Raw genomic sequence first — 24958 nt, forward strand, 5'->3', positions numbered from 1 at the left:
TTGCTATCGCCTGTATTCTATTTAGGTAATAAAATAATTACGCATTACAGCTTTTTAAACTTCTCAGTACGTTAAAAGTAGAATAATAAGTACGTTAGGAATTTCGATTAAAATTTTAGATTATTCCCCAAATTAGCAACAAATTAGTGTTTCTTTAAATTCATATGGTGCTAACCGTGCATTCCAGTGATAACTAATCGAGATATCTGCGCGCATTCCTGTGCCAAGCTGGGCGTTTCCCGTGCACGGTGTACCTACTTCGCTGCCATTCAACGTGCCATTGGACCTACTGCCGAGACATTTCATTGGGTTTGAGTGCACAAGTTATTTTACCTAATTTTTTATTCGCCCTTGATTGAATTAGTGTGTTTTGATTAAATAGGTAGCTTAAAATGTCAGAGGAAGCTATAAAAGAATTAGTACGTCAAAGAGGTACCTATAAGGGTCGTGTGACGAAATATAAGGATTACCTTTCCGTTATACAACAAATTGACCGTTCAAACATAACTTTAGTACAAATTAAAGAGTTAAGTCTTCGTTTGGCTAGATTACAAACATTATTTTCAGAATTTGATTCCGTTCAAACACAAATTGAAATGAAAAGTAGTAAGTTAGAAGAACAGATGGAAGAAAGGGACAACATGGAAACGCAGTTCATTTCTCTCATCTCAGCCACCCAAGAAATAATTGATTCCCATCCGAGTAATAGTGACCATGGTTCCGAGGTTGCCCGAACAGCCCAATCGAGTCTCGAAACGGGCTCTGTCAGTAAAATACGTTTACCAACCATTTCTCTCCCGTCTTTTGATGGAAACTACTTAAAATGGTTGGAATTTCGCGACACCTTCGAAGCCATGATCCATGTGAACGAATCCATCCCTGACATAAATAAATATCATTATTTACGCTCCTCTTTAGAGGGCAGTGCCAGTGTCGTAATAAAATCGCTTGAGTTTACGGCTAAGAATTATAAAATGGCATGGGAATTACTGTGCGAGCGATATGATAATAAAAATCTGCTTATAAATAATCACATGAAGGCATTATTTAACATAGATCAGCAGACTCGTGAGTCACATCGGTCAATTCGGTATCTTATTGATCACGTTACTAAAAACCTAAGCGCCCTTAAATCTTTAGGCCGCCCGACTGAGTCATGGGATGACGTAATCATATACTTGATCGCTAGTAAATTGGACCCCACTACGTCTAGAAAGTGGGAAGAATATAAGGCCGATTTAACAGATATGCCTACATTACCTGAGTTCTTGAAGTTTTTACGCAGTCGGGCCGATGTACTTGAGACAATGGTAGCTTGCAGGAGCGATAAACCAGCCGAAAATAAATACCTACAGCCTAAAACTACTAAGGCGTTTGTCGCTGCTGCAAGTACATCTCAAAAACAAGAAACGCACTCTAATAAGAGTACTAAGTCGCCGCCGACATGCCCAGTATGTCACGGCGCGCATAGGATCTCGGAGTGTGTCAAGTTCAAGGCCATGAACGTTGAAAGTAGGTCAAGCGAGGTCTTGAAGTTAAATCTTTGCTTGAACTGCTTGAGGCGTGGTCATAACGTCGAGCAATGCCGTCTAGTAGGTTCGTGTCAAGTCTGTAAGGAAAGACATAACACATTATTACATAAATATAGTCAATCATTATCCTTACAGGCAGATAACAAAACAGCTGGGCCGACGCCCGTCATTAGCGCGGCCAGCGCGTGCGCCGCGAATGAGACAGCTGACCGGGAGGTATTGTTATGCACAGCTTTAGTTAAAATAACAAACATTCAAAATAATAAATCTCAAATTGTTAGGGCAATGTTAGACCCTGGTTCACAGAGATGTTTTTTAACTGAACGCATGAGAAATAAATTGGGATTTTCTAATAGTAGAAAGCCGGCTTGTATAAACGTCTTAAATAATTTATCGTTTAATGTCTCTGACCGGTGCAAGCTCACTTTAAGTTCGTTAACGAGCCCTTATAAAATTGATATTCGTTGTTTTGTGGTGGATGATCTCGTAGACTGTTTACCTAATAATTATGTAGATACCTCAGACTTGAACATACCTGAGGATATGCAGCTAGCGGATCCTGGTTTCTATCGTCCATCTCAAATTGATCTTCTACTTAGTGCTGAATTTTTCTTCAATATCACGACGTCGGAGAAAATCGAGCTCGGACCAAATAAACCTGTTCTTCAATCTTCAAAATTAGGTTGGTTGGTCGCGGGACCCCTCGGTGACCTTGACTCTGACGACGACGATGACGAGATTGTACAATGTTGCTTCACGAAACAAATCTCACAAGATCTCACTCGGTTTTGGGAACTTGAAGAAATCTCATTACCTAACGCCGCGAAAATCGATGAGGAAAATATTTGCGAAAAACACTTTGTAGATAACACGCGACGTTTAGACGACGGTCGATTTTTAGTTAAAATGCCGTTACGTGAAAATCCTGAAAACGCGCTTGGCGATAGTTTTAATATGGCAAAAAAACGGTTCTTGAATTTAGAAACTCGATTGGATAAAAATCCAGTTCTTAAAAAACAGTACTGCGACTTTATTAAGGAGTACGAAGAACTAGGTCACTTGAATAAAATTGATAAACCCGACTTTGGTTACTACGCGCCGCATCACGCAATTATTCGTGACAGTGAAACTACGAAATTGAGGGTAGTTTTTGACTGCAGTGCTAAATCTACCTCCAAAAAATCATTAAATGATTTGCAATATATCGGACCCGTTATACAGGATGAATTATTTGATATCCTCATTAGGTTCCGGCAGCATGAATTCGTTTTGTCCGGAGACATACAATAAATGTACCGGCAGATTCTCTTGGATGAATCGCAGCGCCATCTACAATTAATTCTTTGGAGAGACGATAAAACGGGGCCGCTTGATGTACTTCTGCTCAATACGGTGACTTACGGGACCAGCTCAGCGCCTTTCTTAAGTGCTAGGTGCCTTGTACAGTTGGCAAATGAATGTCCCGACAAAACAGTTTCCGAGATAATGAAGCATGATTTTTATTACGATGATTTCCTGAGCGGCGCTGAAAGTGAAAGCAAATTAAGGCACATATACGAGCTCGTTAAAAAAACGCTCGCCTCAGCTTGCTTTCCCATTCACAAGTTTAGAACTAACTGCCCACAAATATTCGAAGATGACTGTACGTCAACACGGGGGTAGAGCAGGGAGAATTTTCAGAATCTGTCAAATTACCCCATTACACACACAAACACCCTTCACTCACACTACCTCAATTTACTGTGAAAGGTCAGTGACCCTTAATTTTTTTCAAGAGTGTTATTTTGAGTTTGTAGTCAACTACTGACCTCCTTTGAGAAATTAAACTGTAAAAAAGGTAGCATACAAGAAGACAGAGAAAAAATACGCATCATCTAGCTTTCCTTCGCTGTTCATGTCTCATGTGACTTAAATTTACCTAAATATGTAGATAACGTTCCTTACTCAGTTGATTGTTTATCTAGGTGTATTTCAAATTACTTTGCACTTCATTTTGCGTTACTTTTCTATACTTAGATTAAAAATCGTCAGCCTGCCTATCCCCGCAAACATTATTCAAAGTCGTGTGTGAAGGCCGATACCTCCAGGCAGACAATTATGGTCGCGTGATAAATGATAAAACATTCAGCCCTATCGCACTATTTGTAAGTGCAATAGGGACGGTCCGATGTTTTATCATTTATCGCGCGACTATGATTGCCCTGCAGGTCTTCGGAGGCCTGTGCTGTGCATTACGTATATGCGGGTTGTATTAAAGACTATCAGATATTTTCTTTATTCTTTTTGGTCGTTAGGTTTTTTTATCATTTAGTTTGATACAAAATAAAGTATGTGTATAAAATAAAAACCTAATGAATAGAGTACAGCTAGCAGCAGTCAAGTCAGAGACACAAAGAAAGATAGGGAATATCGACGCATATCTTATCTTATCCCAATACCGCCATCGCCATCTGCATCAGACTCTTTATCTTACCCAATTTCCGAGTCTCTTCTCTAAATTTCAGTTTCTTGAGTTGAAAATGTTGAAACTCATACTTGGTAATAAATAAAACACAAAAAAACATATAAAAATCATAATATAATTTTAAATTATAGCTTAGGCTATTTTATTTTATTTTATTTTATTTAAACTTGGGAAACAAACAAGCAAACTATTACATCAACAAAAAAGATAATTTAGGTAATACATAGCCAAAACAGTTTCCACTTATAACTAATAACATTTGTGATTGCTCAGACAAGACTTAAGTTATTAGGTTACTAACAGATATATTTCTTAACTATATTATTAAACAATATACAATATTTTCAAACTATACTGTATATATATTTACTATATTACTACACTATTACACTATATTAATATAAAACAGAAACGAATGCTCAGTTATTTATTAAAGTTATACTTAGATATTTTTTAGCATTTTTTTTTTTTTTTTTTTAATTGCAGAAACAAACTGTTGGACGGACATATGGTTTATATCATAGTCAATGTATTTATCGTTATAATTTTTACAAGCCCTTATTAGGAACCTATTTCTTGCATACGCTGTACGACATGACGGAGTAGCAAACAAACTTACAGAACGAGTACGCCGACTCGGACACCTATATGAGATTTTTGAGAGGAGATTAGGAGAATCGATCAAACCATTCAAAATTTTGTATAGAAGTATCTGGTCATTGACTTCACGACGCTTACTTAGAGGTTCAATATGTGTACTATCAAAATCCCAAAATTTATATTTCAACCTTCTAATAAATTTGTTTTGAATCTTTTCAATTGTATCAATATGTACGTTAAAGTGTGGACACCAAATTGTACTAGCGTATTCTAAATTTGATCGGACATAAGCATTATAAAGTAGTTCTAATGTTTTGGGGTTTTTAAAATCTTTACTTTGTCGGAATACAAATCCCAACATTTTATATGCCTTAGCTGATATTTTATTTATGTGAGAAATAAACTGCAGTTCGCGATCTAAAGTTACACCTAAATCCTTAACTTCAGTTACGACTTTAAGAGGCTTGTTATCAAGAAAGTAGTTGAAAACTATAGGATTACTCTTTCGAGAGAATGAGATGGCACAACATTTTTCAACATTTAAAAAGAGCTTATTAGCTGAACAGTAAGAACTTAATCTATTAAGATCGTTTTGTAAATTAAGGCAGTCATTTTCAGATTTAACAATAGAGAAAATTTTGGTATCATCGGCATACAACAGTAGTCGAGAATGTTGAAAGCATTTGGCTACGTCGTTTATGTAGATGTTAAAAAGTAAAGGACCGAGGTGAGACCCCTGTGGAACACCGGATGAAATGGGAACGAAACTAGAAATGTAACCTTTGACAGCTACAGCCTGGGTTCTATTACGTAGGTACGATGTAAACCATCTTAGAAGGTTTCCATGAATGCCAAAAGTAGCTAGTTTTTTTATAAGTATGGAATGTGAAATTTTGTCAAATGCCTTAGAATAATCTGTGTATATGGCGTCTACCTGAAATCCCTTGTCCATAGATTCCAACACAAAATCAATTAGTTCGGAAAGATTAGACTCGGTAGAACGCTTTTTGACAAATCCATGTTGTTGGTGTATTAACATAGGGCTAATTATGCCACAGAGATTATCGAAAATTATTTTCTCAAAAAGTTTCGGAAGTACAGATAATTTTGAAATGGCACGGTAATTTTGAATATCATGTTTGTCACCGCTCTTAAGAATAGGGGTTACCACTGAGCGCTTCCAAATGCTTGGTAAAGACCCACATGACAAAGAAAGATTAAATAGCATGGTTATTGGTAACGCTAATGTTTCTCGACAGCTTTTTAAAAATACCGGGTGTATCCCATCCGGACCACAGCCTTTAGATACTATCAGGTTATTTAAATATGTTTTAACTATCTCACAAGTTATATTCACAGTACTGATAACGTTATTAGGAAAGTCGTTACCAATGCAGGACTCGGGAAAACATATGGTAGGATCTTGATTTATATCTTGATTTACTTCAAATACTGATTGAAAAAAAATGTTAAATAAATCTGCAATCTCTTGCCCATTAGACGCGGTATTATTTTTTAGGTATAATGTATCTGGAACACCATTAATAGATGTTTTAGATTTCATAAAAGTCCAAAAATATTTGGAGTTAAATCGAATATTATTTTCAATTCTAGAAATATAAAGACTGTAACATGTGGCCTCCATCTCTTTAACTTTTGCTCGCAAATTTGAAAAACTTATATAATCAGCTATTCTCTCGTAAATTTTCCATTTCTTATGTATCTTAAGTTTTTTCTTTATAAGTTTGATTAAAGGTCGAGAGTACCACACCGGGAATTTATTATCACTAGAGCTGACCGTTTTAGTGGGCACTAAATCATCTATAACTCTATTCACTATCTCGTAAAACATATCTACTGCATTATCAACATCATCGAGTGATAGAACGTGTTCCCAATCAACTTTATTCAATTCTTCATTTATGAGGTCATAGTCAGCCGCGAAAAAACGACGAACTAGACGAGAACTAGGTTTTAAAAAGTGATCAGTCAACCCTATATGAGTCTTCACACAAAAGACTGGGTGATGACCATCTATCGGAACCAACGCTTCGACTGGTGATAAGGTGCAGTCGATATTAGATAAAACCAAATCCAACTGCCTACCGTTCTTATTAGGTATGTCATTAAATTGATACCAATCGACAAAAGACATAAAAGCAGATAGTTGTATTGTTAAGTTATCAAAATGGGGATTTGATATCTTTAATTTCGTTTGACCGGTGTTGACAGAAACCCAGGATGCTCCAGTGATATTAAAATCCCCCAATACCAGAAATTTATCATTTGGAAAATCTGTGAAAATATTGGATAAAAATTCAAAAAATGAAGATTGTGAGTCAACTTGATACCTACTTTGCGGAAAGTAACAACAAAATATCCTTAATTTCATAAAATCAGGGCCCTTAGAAACAGGTATGTCGACCCAAGTAATATCAGCGTCAGGTAGGCTTACCATCGGTTGGACATCACAAGCCTTAGCCTTGAGTCTACGGTGTACAGCGATAAGCGTGCCACCTCCTCGTGTCATGCCTACTTTCTCATAATCGCGGTCTGTCCGGTACACTGTATAGCGCGAATCAAAAAGCTCCGTGTCAAAAATACCTGGTAAAAGCCAAGTTTCAGTGAGACAAATTAAATCGTAATCAAATCTTATTACATTGCGAAGAAAATCATTGGTTTTGGATCTTAAACCACGTACATTTTGATAATATATACTTAAACTCGTATTAATCACAGGGAAAAACAAAATTAGTAAATATTATGGACGATTCTGTTGTTTTGAAAGTATAGTTAATGGAAATAATAATGTTGTCAAAGCGTATTGGTATTAATAGTATGCAAGAAATGGTGTACCTACCCATATATAATATTATATGGCGAGAGTATTTTATGACGTAAAAAAATATATGGTATACAAATAATTGAATAATTAATGTTTTTTTGTTTCTGCAATTTTTTTTAAACACTGAACTGGTCTTAATATTATAAACGTGTAAATTCAGATTTAACTTTCCTAAATAAGTAGAATAAACACTTATGTGATCTTGTTTAAAGATTCCTCCGAGGAAATATATAAAATAGGTGACTTCTCATCCCTACGCACCATAATGGTACAGTTTCGGACCCAACAATATTGGTAATTTTTTTGACGCGCTTTTTCTTTTGCAACTCTGAGTAAGTGTTTATTGTAAGCAGACAAGTGGTCATTAACATAAATACGATTAGTACAGTTGGGAATTCCAAGGTCAGAAGCTTTTAAATTTTTGTGTTTCCGTAGGCATGCCATAAAATCGTCCTTTTTATATCTAGCCTGCATTTTCACAATTATTGGTTTAGGTATGGTACTGTCCCTGTCGTTTCTTACGGCGACACGTGTCACAAAGTCGATGTCCGTATTTGTGTTCAGCTGGAATCCACTAATTTCGGCCAGTGATCGGACAACAGTAAACAGATTTTCCCCTTTCATCTCCGGGACACCGTTAATCTGTATATTGGATCTCCTTACCCACTGCTCATTTCTTCTGGAATCATTGATGACATCACTGATGTTTTTTTTAATATCCTCTAGCTCAGATTTGCTTTCCTCAAGTATGCTTACCCGGGACTCGATATTATTGATCCTCTCACCCAGGTCCCCAAGCTTGGTGTCTATACTCGACCTCATCTCAGCTATGTCGCACTTGACTTGCGATAAGTCGGATTGTATTTGCTGAATTGCTGAAAGCTGTGTTTGTAGTGACGTCACCTTAGATAAGATATCATGTAACACAGCTTCGGGGCAGGAGGATTGCAGTGGATTATCACTTGCCCTGGTCTGGTACAAGTTTGGAGGGGTGGTCATCACATTACTGTTGGCCGCATGCCCCCCGCATGGGGCCCTGTCCGACAGTCGCGAATCCTCCGTATCTCCATCACATGACATAATAGAATCATTAAAATCTGCCGATGTTTGTGAACTTTGAACCGGGGTGTTATCATTTCTTCGACGCCTAGTGTTGACTGATGTACAAAACGAACATAACCATGTCTGCCTAATGTTTACTACTTGCTCCGATGTCATTTTTAAACAAGTGTAATGATAAGCACCGGCGCACCCCGTGCAGATCAGTAGCTTGTTTTCATCAATACCAAGGTTGCAGTAGAAACACGACGACATTCTCGATTCGGCTGTATTACGTTAGCAGTACGGTTCAAATTAGATTGCACTCTTCAAGTACGTCCTCGCAATAGTACCGCTTTTTCGAGCCGCCTCGCCCAGTCGCCCGTAGCTCCGCGGTACGGACAGCGGCTGCAACGCAGAGACCGCGAGTTCAAATCCGCGCGGAACAAAAATGCAAAAAGTATACACGAATCGTCCGCTCTTCAACTCCTCGCAACACTTCGCACTTTAGAGTAGGAAGTCCGACACTTTCCAATATGGCCGACAAGCGAAGTTCGTCCACTCCCAAGGAAGACAAGGAGGCACCGATAAATAGAAATCCCACGTAAAATTGCAAAATTAAGTCACACTAATTTAAAAACACAAATTCAATTAGTAACCAGACACACGTCCACTCTGAGCAACGGCGCAACGCAGAAAAAATTTCAATATTTATCACACGAAGAGATCAAATTATCTGCCTCAACTCAACAAGTACCGTGACATAATCAGACAATAATCAACTATGTGTCATTATGGTCAATGTTACCCCATGCAAGTGATCAAAGGCACCCCACAGAGTAAATCATTAGTAATAAATGCCTAGTTTGACTTTATGATACAAAACTCAATACTTACAATGGTAGGTATAGCTAAGCAGAAACACATTTCTGGCAAGCTACTTAATATTCACTGTGAACCTTTTACTTGAATACCACTAGTGTATGCAAAAACCGGTTAACTTAAAAAACCGGTTAATAACCGAGACTTTTCCTTCAAAACCGGTTAACCGGTTATTAACCGGTTTTGAGGATTTTTAGTAAATGGCCGTACTACGCAATAATTACCATTATCTTTAAGAATTCTGATGTTGATGATATCGTAGCAGGTATTACTTGCACGATGAAAATCATTTTTATCCAGTTTTTGGAAATTTGGTAAATGCGGAAATTGCTAAAAAAGGCTTGTGCGGTTTGAATGTAATTCGACAGTTGCGTTTTCTAGGCATGTCGCGAAGGTCTACAGCTCCCAGAGCCCCTAGTAATACAAGCAATTGATGTAAGAAAACCAAGATCTCCATTTTACCTTTCTTTTAAAAAATATAGTTTGAAATATACGGTAGACTCCGGTTACAACGACGCTCAAAGGACCGCTGATATTACGTCGTACTAACCGGATGTCGTACAAAACGAATTTCATTTCTTTTAATTGAAAGTAATATCTACATCTCTATTACTAAAACATTACAATCAATAGGTTTATTTACAGCGTATTATTATCATCATAGTATTAATACCTTATTTTATTGTGACTTGTTTAGATAGAAAAGTCCTTTTTAGTATGCGTGCTTGCTCATCATTTGTAAGTAAAGCTAGTTTACACGCAATCGAAAAATACAAATTGGGTTCTATTTAGCTTATAAGATTAGACCCGAGGCGAACAAATTGTTAAAATTTTAAATGCAATACTCCAAAAAGTTACGTGGCCACAATGTAATGTTGCTGCTTGTTGTAGGCAAGACTGGGGGCCGTGCTCGGGTGGAAGTAGCCTTGTTTCCTCAATTTACTAGTAAAACTAAAAACGTTGTCGCTCGTCGTTGCAACCGGACTTGACGGACGGATTCTGTGTAAAATGTGTCGTAAAAAGCGGCTGGTCGTTAAAATCGGACTCGTAATAAACGGATGTACTTTCATACTATCACATACGAAAACCAAATAAATAGGTACCTGTGCTTATGTCGTTGTAAGAGGTTGGACTTTAGGTCTATGCGGAGTCGTAATATACTAACTGGACTCTACTGTATTGTATAAAATGTGTAATTGAGTAGACTCGGGACAAATTTTTAAAATAAACGCATTACAGATAATAATGTTGTCAATGAAAAGTAATGAATAAATCTTTATTATTACAAAACATTAAATAATTACGTATTTTTGAACCTTTTAATGTCTAATTTTCCAAATTTTGAGAAATAAATACAGTTTCGGTTTTTAACCGGTTAGAGACTATAAAAACCGGTTTTTAACAGAGGCCAAAAAGTCTCGGTTAACCGGTTTTTCGGTTAACCGGTTAACCGGTTTGCACACCCTAAATACCACTACGTTAGTTTAGAAGTTATTTAAACATGAAAAATAGCAACAAACTATGCTTATATTTTAACACGTTACCGCACTGCCCACGACCATACTTACTTGTTCACTGCGTCAGAGCACCATTTATAAAGGTTGGTTTAAGGTTATCATATGTGTAGATTTCGATAAATTTATTTTATTAATACATAACCGACTACTCATAACATATTAGTTAGTCAGGTTTTGTTCGTAGTCCAAAAGGGTCAACCCTAGCACTTTTCCCTATTCACCCCAACGTTAGGGTGAGCGAAAATTACTAAATAAAACGACATATTTTCAAAGACAAACCGAAGTTCACACCGCTGGAAGATTTTTTGTGTAAAAAATTAGCATGGAACATATAAAAAAAGTGCTATCGACGTTCAAAAGTCGGTTTTGGTACTATTCAGCACAAATTACTGTAGTTCATACCCGTTCCGACCCCATGAACCCAAAATATTCAGAAAACGATGTACTAAGTAGCCCAAAGTGCAGCGCCGTCTCTAGGTGAATTGGGTTACTAATTTATGCAAACTACTTAAGTCGCAATAGATGTCATTTCATTTAGTATTTTAGAGGTAACTAGTAAAGATAATTTAGTTTTACAATTGTGCGAAAAAAGATTCTCATTTGGCGAGATTTTTTAACCGACTTCCAAAATTCAAAAGGTTACAAATGTATAGTTTTTTTTTAATATCACTTCTGGTCCAATTTCAAACCCCACAAATATTAACGCCAAACTGATAATGACATTAAGTTTTTTTGAAATAAATTTGTGACATATGTGGGTAGTTTAGTAATTATAGGCACCGACTGATTGTGGGTAGGTTTATATTTTCGCTCTCTGCTAATAAATCTTGTATGGAACGGACGTGTTTTCTTTGGTGCCTCTTCATCAGCGCTGATCTTCGGCTGGGAGCATACCTTACAAAATTAAATGCCAAAAAAAAAGTTTATCAGTAAAAATTACTTATTTGAAAATAAAGTCATAACCGTTTTCATGCTTATACATTGAAATAGATATCACGCACGAAAGTAAGAACGACAAGGCCCCCTGGTGGCTGAGCCGGGAATCGAACCCGCCATGTCTCTCGCTATACCGTAATCCTCTAAGTGCCACTTGCACCAACGAAGATGGAGGATTAACCTGAGGGTTAACCCACTATTTTACATGGAATTTGACAGTTGACAGCCCACTAACCCTGAGTTAAGTGGTTGGTGCAAATGGGCCTTATAAGATTCATATACGAGGTGGTCAAAATGTGCCTATCAGAGATAACATACACTAGAGAAATTTCGTTGGGTACCACACGGCGGGCGGGTGGCCTAGTGGTAATGACGTTAGCTGCGTAAGCTGAAGACCCGGGTTCGATTCCCGGCTCGGCCATCAATAGGCCTTGTCGTTTTTTCTTTCGTGTATGATATCTATTTCAATTTATGTATGTATGTATGTGAACACTTTATTGTACATAAGACAAGTTAGGACATATAAATACAGTATAGTTATGGTGTACAAAGGCGAACTTATCCCTATAAGGTGTCTCTTTCAACCTTTGAGCGAATTGAGAATTTATTATTTATATAAACTTGAAAAAGAACAAATCAAAAATTATTCAATAAAATAATTTTATTTCTTCCCTAGTTGTATAGTTTCATACTTATGATTTTTATTTTAAAGTAATCCATTTATATTATAGCAATCATGGGTGAAACGTGGAGGTTGACAGAAGTGTAATTAACATTTCTAAATGTTGATTTCTTGTATCTAGTCTAACTACGAAGCAATACATTGACGTATAAATTGCGTCCATATACAGAGAGGTCATTCATAAAAACATCACTTTAAGTTATATATCTTTTATACAATTTGACAACCATTGACCACGCATCCCAATTCACCCCTCTTCCGACCCTAATCACCCCTTAGTAAACCTATTCACCCCCTTTGCGACCCGATTCCCCCCATTCCTGATCCTATTCACCCCTCAGGCCGCGGATATTTATCCATCAAATTGAAATTGAAAATTGAAATTGAAATCGTCTGTCAATGAAAAGAAAATTGTAGTAAGTATGTATGGAACATAAACTTTAGAAGTGTAGGTATACACTACATTCAAAAGGATAACGAACAAATTCTGAGCAAAATTTCACACAAAAATAAAGTTAAAATGAATAAATAATACAATAAATTTAAATGCCAACTTTGACAGACATTTTCATGCTCCTAAATATATTATTTTCCCTGGAACTACGGAACCCTACACTGACCGTGACCCGACGCGCTCTTGGCCGGTTTTTCTTCTCAATGAAATGCAGAGATAATAAAAAATTACACCTCCCAATTTATAATTTTTTTTTTGCAAAAATTTCATTTTTGGCACAAGCTTTACCTTAGCCGACTGTACCTTTCTTTCAACAATCATCTATTGCTCTCCGAGATGTTTCTAAAAACCCCTTACTCAATGGGGATACGACGTTTCATAACAGAGTTCCTCTGACCACCTTTCTGCTCCATCATCAGATCACCTCCATGATACCATAATATTGCATTGTCACGTGATTTACATATGTGTGCAAAATTTCAGCTCAATCGGAAACCGTAAAGTGGGTCAAATTTAGCTTCTACGTTTTGACCCAAACTAACAAGGCAAGTTGAATAAAAGCTTGTAAAAAGGCTTCTGATATCAGATTTGTAATAAGTTTAGTTGTCATAGTTTAAGAACAGATGAGACAGACATATGCAACGACAATATCACGTGTTTCGTGAGATGTCAAATCACGTCATACAATTTACCGCTCTAAGGCAACTAAGGTAGGGTTTGTTATTGCACTTTAATTACATATTAATGATTTCTAGCCCGTAAGATATATATTTGCTTTAACAATGGATAGATAATTATGCGAGTGAGAGTGTAATTTAGATTTTTATAAGGAAACAAATATTTTTAAGCGACCCGATCAGATATTTATACGGATAAGGACCCTCCCACATCTACCGTCTCGCGATCGTAGCGTCGGGCCAACTGTATGGCTAAGCCGCGCCGACGCGACGCGGCGTCTTTTTCCATACAGTTGGCCCGACGCTACGCTCGCGAGACGCTAGAAAGAGAGACTATGTTTTTGCCGGTCACGAAGCATCACAATTTTTTGCCGGGAATATGTCGTCATATACTTATGGCCCCTATAGATAATCGGATATGTTGTCACGGCCGTTCATAGTCATATACGTATGCTGGTGACTGTTCCATGAACATCTGGTCTAGTTGAATGGAGAAGTGCCATTCAAAACGAGCGTTACTTTCTAAACAACGATGAACTTACGGTTACTTACGTGTTCGTGGTATGTACATGCATTGAAACATTTTTTTATATAAAAATTTGAACCAGAAGCACACCATACGGAATATTGTATTTAATAAATAGGTACTTATATACCCGCCCGCATTTCCCTTTCTTCTATTCTAAGTAAGAATCGATTAATAAGTATCTAAATATGTAAAAATAAATTAAATTATAATTGTTTACATACAACCTGGTTGACAGAATTTGACGTAGGTGCTGTCATATATATTTTTTAAATGACGTACTGTTAATACCAGCGTGATGAAAATTTATTCCAATGAGTAAAAGAAAACATGAAACTCTTTTCAATTTAACCGAACTAGAATGAAATCATTTATACTCATTCGGTTGTGTTCGTTATTTTCTTTAATAATGTGATATATTTTTATTTATTTTTGATGCACAAGCCATGCACTTTTACACTTTAAATGAGATTGGATCTCCACCTGACATTATCGACTTACCCTATTTATTTTGAGCACAGTTTTACACTGGTATGGTTTTTCGTGTACGTACACTATTTTCTGTCAAAATATTTGTCAAATTTAATTGTCAACGCGGAGCGACCGGCGACACGTCTGCCTCCGATGAGCCGCTCACGGCATCTAATCGAAAGGAGAATTCTGACAGCAATGGCGAATGTATGGAAATTTTACGATAGTTTAAATTTAAGGTAAAATTTCTTTGTTGCCTTTGAGAGGAAAAATATAAAAAACCCCAAAACTTGTAGTCCATTTATCTGGCTTTCAGAATCACATAATGTTATAACTAGGGTATTGAATTTTTTTAACAAAGTTTACTAAACGGCGACATACGTTTTTCTCATTTTAGGTCAACTTTGTGTGGGTTTAGTTATTACCCCGTTAATAATTGGAGATTGTGAATAGTCAAAAGTTGTAGACACACTCTTTAAGATAATAACTACATTTATTTTATTTCATTTAATTTAGAAATGTGAGCAGCATTTGTTAAACGCCGAATGCATTTTTCGAGGATTTCGTACGACCCCCTCTTAAATAAACAGAACAGGCCAGCGTATTAGGTTTAATTTGGTTTCCTGATCATGATAACCTACAATTTTCAGTGAAATTGGACAAAAATACTTCTGCCATTACAAAGCGGGTAATTTTGTCCAATACTTGCAAAATATTTGACCCACTGGGTTTGCTCAGTGCACGCACAATCAAATTGAAAATACTGCTTCAGAATTTATGGACGCTTAACACGTTCACTGCGTTACGGGGGTTTTTGAACCCCGTACGCTGTCATCACTCAGTGCGGGTGAGAAAAATCGTGTTCTCTCCGCTGGTGCGGAAGCTGTATTTTGGTCATTTTTACAACTACGAAAATGACAAATATACATTTGGATTTCTGTTCAAAAGTTTTATTTATTGATATATTAACTATATACGGGGTCTCAGGAACCCCGTACCGACCAGGGGACAAAAATTACCTTCTAGTGCGATACGGGTCTCCATGAACCCCGTAAAAGAATTTGCTGGCCCGTACGGGGTTGTGGGCACAGTATCGTTAGTGCAGTGCTTACTGAAATACTTGTTATCGGCAAATTAAAAATTAAGCGCTCGAACCACACGTTAGAACTACTATATTCCAAAAACAAAGGTTATCCCACACAATAAACGTCAAAATCACCACAAATTGACATCTAATTGCAGGCAGGTAATTAAATATATGTTTTTAATATGTAAAAACGGTGATGGTTTATCTTATTTTATTTTTCTTTGTTACTTAATTATATTAACTACTTTCACAAAAATACAAGAGTGCGAAGTATCATATTTTTGATGTGAAATCTTTTTATTAATACAGCATATACATCGATTTTTTTATATCCCACCACTACTAATTTATCGACCTTAATACATTACATGCGTTACGGGGTGTACTAAGCCCCGTATTTTTTCAATTTTAGTGCGATACGGGGATAAAATAACCCCGTATTTTCTTTTCTATATAATTTTCTGAGTTTTTATCGTATCCACGTACGGGGATAATGAGACGTAGGAAATTTAATATTCTTACAGTTAGTCGAAAAAAATATTGGAAAATCCAACATTTCAGGAACTTACAGCACTTTTAACAGACTTAGGCGTACGGGGCACTTTTATACCCGTAACGCACTACGATGTAAACTATTACGGGGCGGATTGGGCCTCGTAACGCACTAGATTTTGGGTTAAGGTTTTGGTTTGCCGCAGCGAACGTGTTAAATTATCTTGGGACGATGCAGTACCAAGTGATGTCAAGAAAATATGGTTAAAATTTTTGTCGAATGTGCATGTTCTGGCAGGCTTAAAGGTTCCTCGACACGTTTTGTGTTCCAGCCCAACTTCAATTGAGATGCACTGTTTTGTGGACGCTTCACAAGCCGCTTATGCTGCGTGTATCTACTTGCGGTCCACAGATGGCGCTGGCAATGTAGCTATTAATCTTTTATGTGCCAAAACGCGCGTGGCCCCATTACGTACTTTATTGACGATCCCGAAGCTTGAGTTGTCGGGGGCGTTATTAGGCGCGCGATTAGCTGCAAAGGTCACCAGTGCGTTGCGCTGTTCTGTGGAGCGCAAGGTTTTCTGGACTGACAGTTCGGTGGCGTTGGGCTGGATACGAAACAAACCTAAACTATTTAAAGCTTTTGTATCAAATCGTGTTAATGACATACATGAATTGACTACGAGAGATTCCTGGCGACATGTGCCGACTGCCTTGAACCCTGCAGACTTGGCCTCGCGAGGAGTCGAACCTGGTCAGTTACCGGAACTTAGTTTATGGTGGCATGGCCCATCCTTCCTATTGCAGGATGAGAATAACTGGCCGCAAAATATAGGGTCTATAGATACCAACTTACCTGAAAGGAAGAGCGATTGCCCAATATTTGCCTTGATTAATATTGAGCAATCACCCTTGATAACATTTGAAAATTATTCTAAGGCTAATAAATTAAAAAGGATTGTAGCATATATTTTTCGCTTTATTCACAACTGTAAAAACCCTAACATGAAAACAAAAGGAACCTTAAATTTAGATGAAATTGATAATGCCTTAACCTACTTAGTAAAACTATCACAAAAACAATCTTATGCTATAGAATTAACTGCACTTTTACAGGGAAAAAAGCTTAAAACTAAATCCTACTTATTGCAATTAGCTGTCTTTGTTGATGGCGATAACGTGATTAGAGTAGGTGGTCGCCTACAAAATGCCGATTGCAATTATGAACAAAAGCACCCCATCCTATTGGATGGCAAACATCACTTTACACGGCTCTTGATGGAAGGCGAACACCTACGTCTACTGCATGCTGGCCCTCAGTTGCTTCTTAGCTCCATACGCGCAGAGTTCTGGCCAGTGGGCGGGCGGACTTTAGCTCGCAGCGTCGTTCATAAATGCATCACATGCGTACGACTGCGAGGTGAAGCTATGAAGCCATTGATGGGCAACCTACCTGCGGATAGGGTCACTTCGTTTTACCCCTTCCAGGTGTGCGGTCTTGATTTTGCGGGACCCTTCATGATTTCCAGTAAAAAGGGAAAAGGTAATCGCATAACAAAATGCTATTTAAACATTTTTGTCTGCTTTGCGACCAAGGCCGTACACCTGGAAGCAGTCAGCGATCTTAGCACTAACGCCTTCATCTTAAGCTTACGTCGGTTTGTGGCTCGAAGGTCTAGACCGCATACAATTTATTGCGACAATGGCACTAACTTTGTAGGGGCGAATAACGAATTAGGTAGAATGCTAAGGTCCGCTCAAAATTCAGTTTATGAGTTTGGCAATGAAGAAAACATTAAATTCATTTTCTCCCCCCCCTACTCACCTACTTTCGGTGGGATTTGGGAAGCAGCTGTCAAATCAGCCAAATTCCACTTAAAGCGAATTATGGGTAATGCTAGTCTGACGTTTGAGGAGTTGAGCACGTTATTTTCCCAAATTGAGTCTATCCTGAATAGTAGACCCCTTACTCCTTTCTCGTCAGACCCTACTGATCTTTCCCCTCTGACTCCAGGGCACTTTCTGGTGGGACGGCCCATGACTTCACTGCCGTCACCCCCGTTTGTCTTAAAAACCCTGATAGGTACCAGCGTATCGAGCAGCTGCGCCAGCATTTCTGGCAAAGATGGCGGAACGAGTACTTGGCCGAGCTGCAGCAACGTACCAAATGGCGCCAGAGGCAGAAGGAGCTCAAGGTTGGAGACCTGGTGGTGTTCAAGGAGGAGAACACCACACCACTTAAATGGAGGCTTGGGAGAGTCCTGACACTCTATCCAGGCGCTGACGGAGTCTGCAGGGTCGCAGACTTCACCACACAGAAGGGCGTCGTTAGAAGAGCACTCAACCGAGTGTGCCCTCTACCCTGCATGAAGGATCTTGAAAGCAGCAGCTTTCAAGGGGGGCAGGTTGTTAACGCGCCATCGGCGGTCAAACCAGTCCCGGAGAAGTGAGGCCTGCGGGGGCATGACGTCACCGGCGCGGGGAGCACCAACCGCACATACGACACACACGACTCTCGGCTAGCGCCTCATACGTACCTACTTTTGTACCTAAATAATTGTATTAAATAAGTAATTAAAATAAGTATCTTGAAGCAGGAGTTTTCTTGGAGAGTAAACCCCTCAGCTGAGCTGTACATGATTACCAGCTCCGACAGGCCTCTACGTGTTGGCTTCGGCCCCGCGCACGCCTCCCAAAGGTCCGGAATACCATTATTCCGTGATGGGAAAGACATACAAATAAAAAATATTTTGTGTTTAAAAGTAAATTGAAACTTGCTTTCAGAATACCGCTAAAATCTACGATTAAATGTATAATGCTTAAAAGAAATAATAAATACTTCCACACTACAAATCGTTACTATTTTGCATACAATGTAGTGACTAGATATACATATAAAGGCACTACGAATAAATCCTCGCATTCCTTTTTTAAAACGCAATTTTTCAAAACGATACAAATCATACTTGTAAGAGTTTTCCAGCCTGCCTGTGCCTAGCCGAAATGGCAACCGTTGACGCTAGATGCCGCCGATCGAAAGGCAGTAAGTAGGCTTGTGCCGTTTCGTTCGTTGATCGGAGCGCTCCGATCTCGTTCAATCGCTCCCACGAACTAGTTCGCTCTTTTAGGTCTTTGCTCATTTAGTTCAGTCAGACCAGCGACCACTAACGGTCGGAAAGATCGGAACAAATGGGACCGACTAGTGTCAAAATGATACGAATATTCCACAGACAATAACAATTCCGGGCCGAAAGGTTGTAAGTAACCGAAGCTTAATATGAAAACTTGACGTTTTTGTGTCGCTTTGCTAAATACCTCGCTCCCGGTCGGCGCCATCACACACTCTTTCTTGATCCAAACCGCTCGCGCTCGCCAATCCTATACTGAACTAAATGAGCAAAGACCGATTCACGGAGCACGGAGAGATTCAGTTCATTTCGGTCATTGATGGGATTTTATTCCTAACAGTTCATAGTTCGTGAACGATACAAGCCTAAAAGGCAGTCTGACTCTGTCGCGTCAAATACGGAAGAGCGATAAAGATAATGTCTTATCGTAAGCGATTGTGTATTACAAAATCGTTGTAGTCTAAGACCTTTCAAATTCAGTTACGAGTAGTATATCTCTACACTATACTATAATCTACGGGACGACAGATTGGAGGCATCGGCCGACTTTTACTGTCAATAAAACTGAAGTGGTTTCGCCGATAAACATGTACAGTGTATGGGCATTTTTACAACCTTAGGAAAAAGGTGAAGTTACTGCCGACCCAAAGATTAATCTAGATTGACTATCTAGACCTGAGTTCAGGTAAAACTGTCTCTTTACGAGCCCAAGCCTAACCTTTACACCTTGTTTTATAGGTTTATGCCTACAAGTCTATGCGTCAAAGGTGACAGTAATTTGAGCCAAAATAGTATATTATAATACAATTGCGGAAAAGAGGAAGTTCGAAACGAGTGGCGATAAATTAAAACACGACCGAAGGGAATGTTTTAAATTAACACGAGTTACGAATTTCCTCTTCGCACGTTTATCGTAAGTACGACGTTTTTTAGTACCTACTAAAAACGTCGTACGATAAACGTGCGAAGAGTACCTACACGTGGCCCTTTGATGTTTCGATTTCGACATAGGCACATAATGAACCACTTCTCGCACTAGTGCGATAAAATAGTACCATGTGTACTGGAAACGCATTGCCTCAACTTCATGTTTACATCTGCTTGACCACAACCACTCAACATCACAGCGTGGTTGAAACCTCGAAGAAAAACGAAAAATTATTATATCTTATCGTCCGGGCTGACTACAACGTGTTTCCGGTATCACTCAAAACCTCAGACACCCCAACTGATTTTTATTTTTTTAAACGTATCTATAGTGTTCATTTTTTAATCTGAAGACTATTCTTTTTTTAAATTGAATTTTTCATTTACTGTAGAGTTCTACTCGACTTTTAACTCTACACTCAATAAAATAATTGCTAGCTACCATCATAAACCTTAAAACTATTTATTTGTGTACGTTACTGCAACGACGTAAGGTTTACCAATAGACAGCTATGTCACTAAGAGTTTTGAATGATTCACGGTTATTTTCATTAGACTTATATTGACCGGGATATAGACCGTGATTACCTTTTTGATTTTTGTCGAGCTCCCGAAAATTTCAATCGTGAGGATGGCTTCAAACTATCTAATGTATGGAATCCAGTGATTTGTTTGTGTAAAAAACCGGTGAAGTCAGAATTGAACAAACGTAGTGACACTGTGAGTGTAGTGTGTTTGGACAGACCATCGAGTGTGAACGCGACCAGTGGTAACGCTGAAAGTGAACGCAGCCGACGCGCGCGAAGGAGGGTAGATCGCGCGCTGTCTATACAACTTTAACATCCACCCGCCTTCGTCAGTTTTCCGTGATCATGATGCATGCAACTGCGTCGAAATATCGGGAGCTCGACAAAAATCAAAAAGGTAATCACGGTCTATATCCCGGTCAATATAAGCTATGTCACTGTAAAGCACTTTAAAGCTTTGTCACAGTAAACTTCAAATTGGACTGGTAATCGCAGTAAGCAAATTTAAACCCATCATTGAAAATGACAGGGTTGTAATTAGGTATGAGTTCAATTTGTTATGACTTATGATAAACATTAAAATTAAACTGACAAACAACGTCAAAATCGTAGCGGAAAAAAATAATCGTCCACGTAACAAGCCATTATTAATACCCCTAAATACTGAAAAAGGTATACAACCTCTCTCTCGATTCTGAACAAACGGTTTTCAGGTTTTTAGTGTTAAGTGAAACACGGTGTATATGTGTATATTCTATAACATATAAAAATCTTGTAGTCTTGTCATATTCCAAGCACATTCTAGCTGATCTATTTTACAACCCTTTCGAATCAAATACAAAAAACTTCTCTTAATGACTTCCACCAAGTTCCTATTTCAAGTGAATAAATAGTTTTCTCTCGAATCGAATAGGAGCTCCTTTGACAGAGACTCGCAGCAATAAAATAACATTGCTGCAGACTACGAGCGAGTTTTGACTTGTAAACAGCTTTCTTGATTACCTAGACTCGTAGTTATCTCTGAGCTCTGAGTAAAGTATATCTAAGATACTTATAAAGAGTGACTGAGTAAAGTATAGGCATCATGTTTGCGACTTCTCTTGCTTAAATTGGTAAGAAGACTTGTGCTTACGACTTATATTGCGTAGAATCCATACTAATATTATAAATGGGAAAGTGTGTATATCTGTCTGTTTGTCCGTCTTTCACGGCAAAACGGAGCGACGAATTGACGTAACTGTTTAAGTGGAGATAGTTGAAGGGATAGAGAGTGACGTAGGCTACTTTTTGTCTGTTTCGAACTCCCTCAAAACAATAAAATGGATGGTGGAAGTTAGTATGGAACATTCCGTAATTTTCGAATATAACGCAAGCGAAGCCGCGGGGAAAAGAACATAAAATATCATACTAAGATTTCAGAAGTTGAAATCATTTTGAAATGATTTCTGAATTTGGGTAGGTCCATTTCACTCGCCGTTGATTTTTCCTCGCAGGCACTCTACAACGCCAAAAAAAACTGGTGACCAAGCTGTAAGAGCGTGCGACTTTCAATCCGGAGGTCACGGGTTCGAACCCCGGCTCGTACCAATATTTTTTCGGAGCTTATGTACAAAATGTCATTTGATATTTGCAAGTCGCTTTTCGGTGAAGGAAAACATCGTGAGGAAACCGGACTAATCCCAATAAGGCCTAGTTACCCTTCGGGTTGGAAAGTCAGATGACAGTCGCTTTCGTAAAACTAGTGCCTACGCCAGATCTTGGGGTTAGTTGTCAAAGTGGACCCCAGGCTCCCATGAGTGGCAAATGCCGAGATAACGCATGGAGGATGATGATGATGCTACAACACCCTCCCCCCTGATGATGCTCTAACCCCCACCAAAACTCGACAGTAAGAGCGCCAATAATGGAATAAAACCGACGGCGAGCCGTTTAAATTGATTCTGTCCCACAACTCCCACAAAGGGACAATTATTGACATTGTAATTGCATTTACTGGAACATTTTTCACCGGTTCCGTTTTAAGTGCTCAGCGCCACCTATCCAACGACACAATATCGTTATCGTAGCTAGCTGTCTCTATCGCTCCGTATTGAGACGATAGAGAGACAGAAAACTAGCTCGGGACATGGACTAAATACTTGACTAGGGTACCTTTAGACAAGAGGACAACCGTGGACGCTCCGTGGCAAATATTAGTGCGTATTCACATTATCCGATCCGATATCGAATGTAGGATTTCAAAGGCAAAAATCAAAGATGACGGCTTAAATATATTGGATATCGGTCCTACATCCGATATCGGTCCTACATCCGATATCGGATCGGATAATGTGAAAACGCACTTACGCTACAGGCTCCGTTGCATCAGGTTCTAAAATGTGAGTGTGCACGGAAAAACGTCCCACTTTGTCGATTGCTATAAAGCCGCTTTGTCAGTTTATTCATATAAAGATACAAATAAATCTCGCGTTAATAGTAACGGGCAAAGTGGGACCTTTTACTAAACACACTCACAAATGTTCAGTTTAGAAGATAACTTCAAAAGTCGTGTATACCGTCAAATGAGGTGAATAGAGATGGACGGCGTGAAAATAATTGCTAATTTCTTTGCAAACAATTACAGAAATTGTTGTGAACTTATGATGATACACTTTGTGTAGTAAATATTTAGTAAATATCAGGTAAATCACATTTTAAGTTTTGATTAAACCGATTCACATACATTTTTGTGATTTATATCTTCCTTAATTTTAATGGGTAACGTAATTATAAACTTTGTTGAGATATGTTTATAAGTTGATCGCATTTTTAAATCAGTCTTCTTTGAAAATACAAAAAACACAAACATGCCTATATTTCAATCAAATTATTGATTTAATTCTCCGCCAACAAGAAGAAGACGACAAGATAAGAAAATTAAAAGATATATAATTACTTAAGTAGGTAACTTTGTTCTTCAAAAACACGGTATTTTCCTTGTTTACGTAGGATATTTAATGGCAGCGCTGGTAGCCTAGCGGCAAGTACGTGCGACTTTCGTCCCGGAGGTTGCGGGTTCGAACCCCGGCCCGCACCAATGAGTTTTTCGGGATTTATTTCGGGATATTTGCCAGTCGCTTTTCGGTGTGAAGGAAAACATCGTGAGGAAACCGGACTAATTCCAATAAGGTCTAGTTTACCCTTTGGATTGGAAGGTCAGATGGCAGTCGCTTTCGTAAAAAGTAGTGCCTACGCCAAATCTTGGGATTAATTGTCAAAGCGGACCCCAGGCTCCCATGAGCCGTGGCAAATGCCGGGATAACGCAAGGAGGATGACGACGCTGGATATTTAATCAAAATGTTGTATTACGGTAAGAACGAAAAATAACCTTCAAATTGTAACCGTGTTAACAGGCAGAGTCACTATTCAGTAGGCCAGACCGGTCGTCAAAACATATGCCAAAATAAATTATAACATAACCACCGTAAAGAAGTGTGAGCCGTGTGAGTGTTACGGATCGTGGTGTTTAGTAGTTTATGTTGTATGTTTATGTATCGTTTACCCCCCCCCCCCACTCCGCTCTTCCCCCCCCCTCCATATTTCATTTTATCTCATTTTCATCCCCTCGCTACTCCTGCTATATTTTTTGTCTCGTTTTAATAGTATAAATATATTTTTCTATTGACTTTTTGTTATGGTTTTAGTGTGAATTGTATCTCTAAATGTTATCTTACTGTACTGTACCCTCACTTATTGTGTTACACTATCGACCGACCCCGGGCTCACGGAAGACCAGCGCTGTGGCACCATCTGTGCCAGAGCATATGCTGAGTGGTGTCCTTTTGCGGCCACTATATCAAACATTATGTATTTACATGTTGTGTTTCATAGTCAACGTAGCAATTCAAATGATTCAGCGTCATCCGGCTTTAGAAGAGAATAATCAATCAATCAATCAATCATTCAAACATTTATTTTAGAATGTTTATATTCCATAGCATGGTTAGTAACAAAATAATACCTAAGTCCAAGACAAAACCAACTTTCAAGTTGAAAGACCAACATGAAGGAATGAAGTAAGTATCCCACAGTCCAAAAAACTCGAGTTCTTCAACAAGACATGTCTAGTACTTCTATATCTGCATGTGCCCGTTGCCAAAACCCACCTCGCTATAGGTAGCTAGGAGTCTATG

At 38.4% G+C, this 24958-nt stretch overlaps 1 protein-coding gene across 1 annotated transcript; it reads left to right on the top strand.

Annotated features, from left to right (window-relative positions):
• The first annotated feature begins 392 nt into the window (after positions 1–392).
• On the top strand, positions 393–18263 carry LOC125235873. Its single transcript, XM_048142495.1, has 2 exons — positions 393–1748; positions 18218–18263. Exons 1-2 carry the CDS (start codon positions 393–395, stop codon positions 18242–18244), a joined length of 1383 nt encoding a protein of 460 aa, XP_047998452.1. The 3' UTR covers positions 18245–18263.
• Positions 18264–24958: the final 6695 nt, after the last annotated feature.

Source organism: Leguminivora glycinivorella, chromosome 18 (assembly GCF_023078275.1).
Source record: "Leguminivora glycinivorella isolate SPB_JAAS2020 chromosome 18, LegGlyc_1.1, whole genome shotgun sequence".
Taxonomy (NCBI): Eukaryota; Metazoa; Arthropoda; class Insecta; order Lepidoptera; family Tortricidae; genus Leguminivora; species Leguminivora glycinivorella.

Coding starts and splice junctions, on each gene's coding strand:
- LOC125235873 (XM_048142495.1), top strand. CDS start 393: ATGTCAGAGGAAGCTATAAAAGAATTAGTACGTCAAAGAGGTACCTAT. Junction 1,749..18,217: donor ATGAGACAGCTGACCGGGAG/GTATTGTTATGC, acceptor CTCTGACTCCAG/GGCACTTTCTGGTGGGACGG.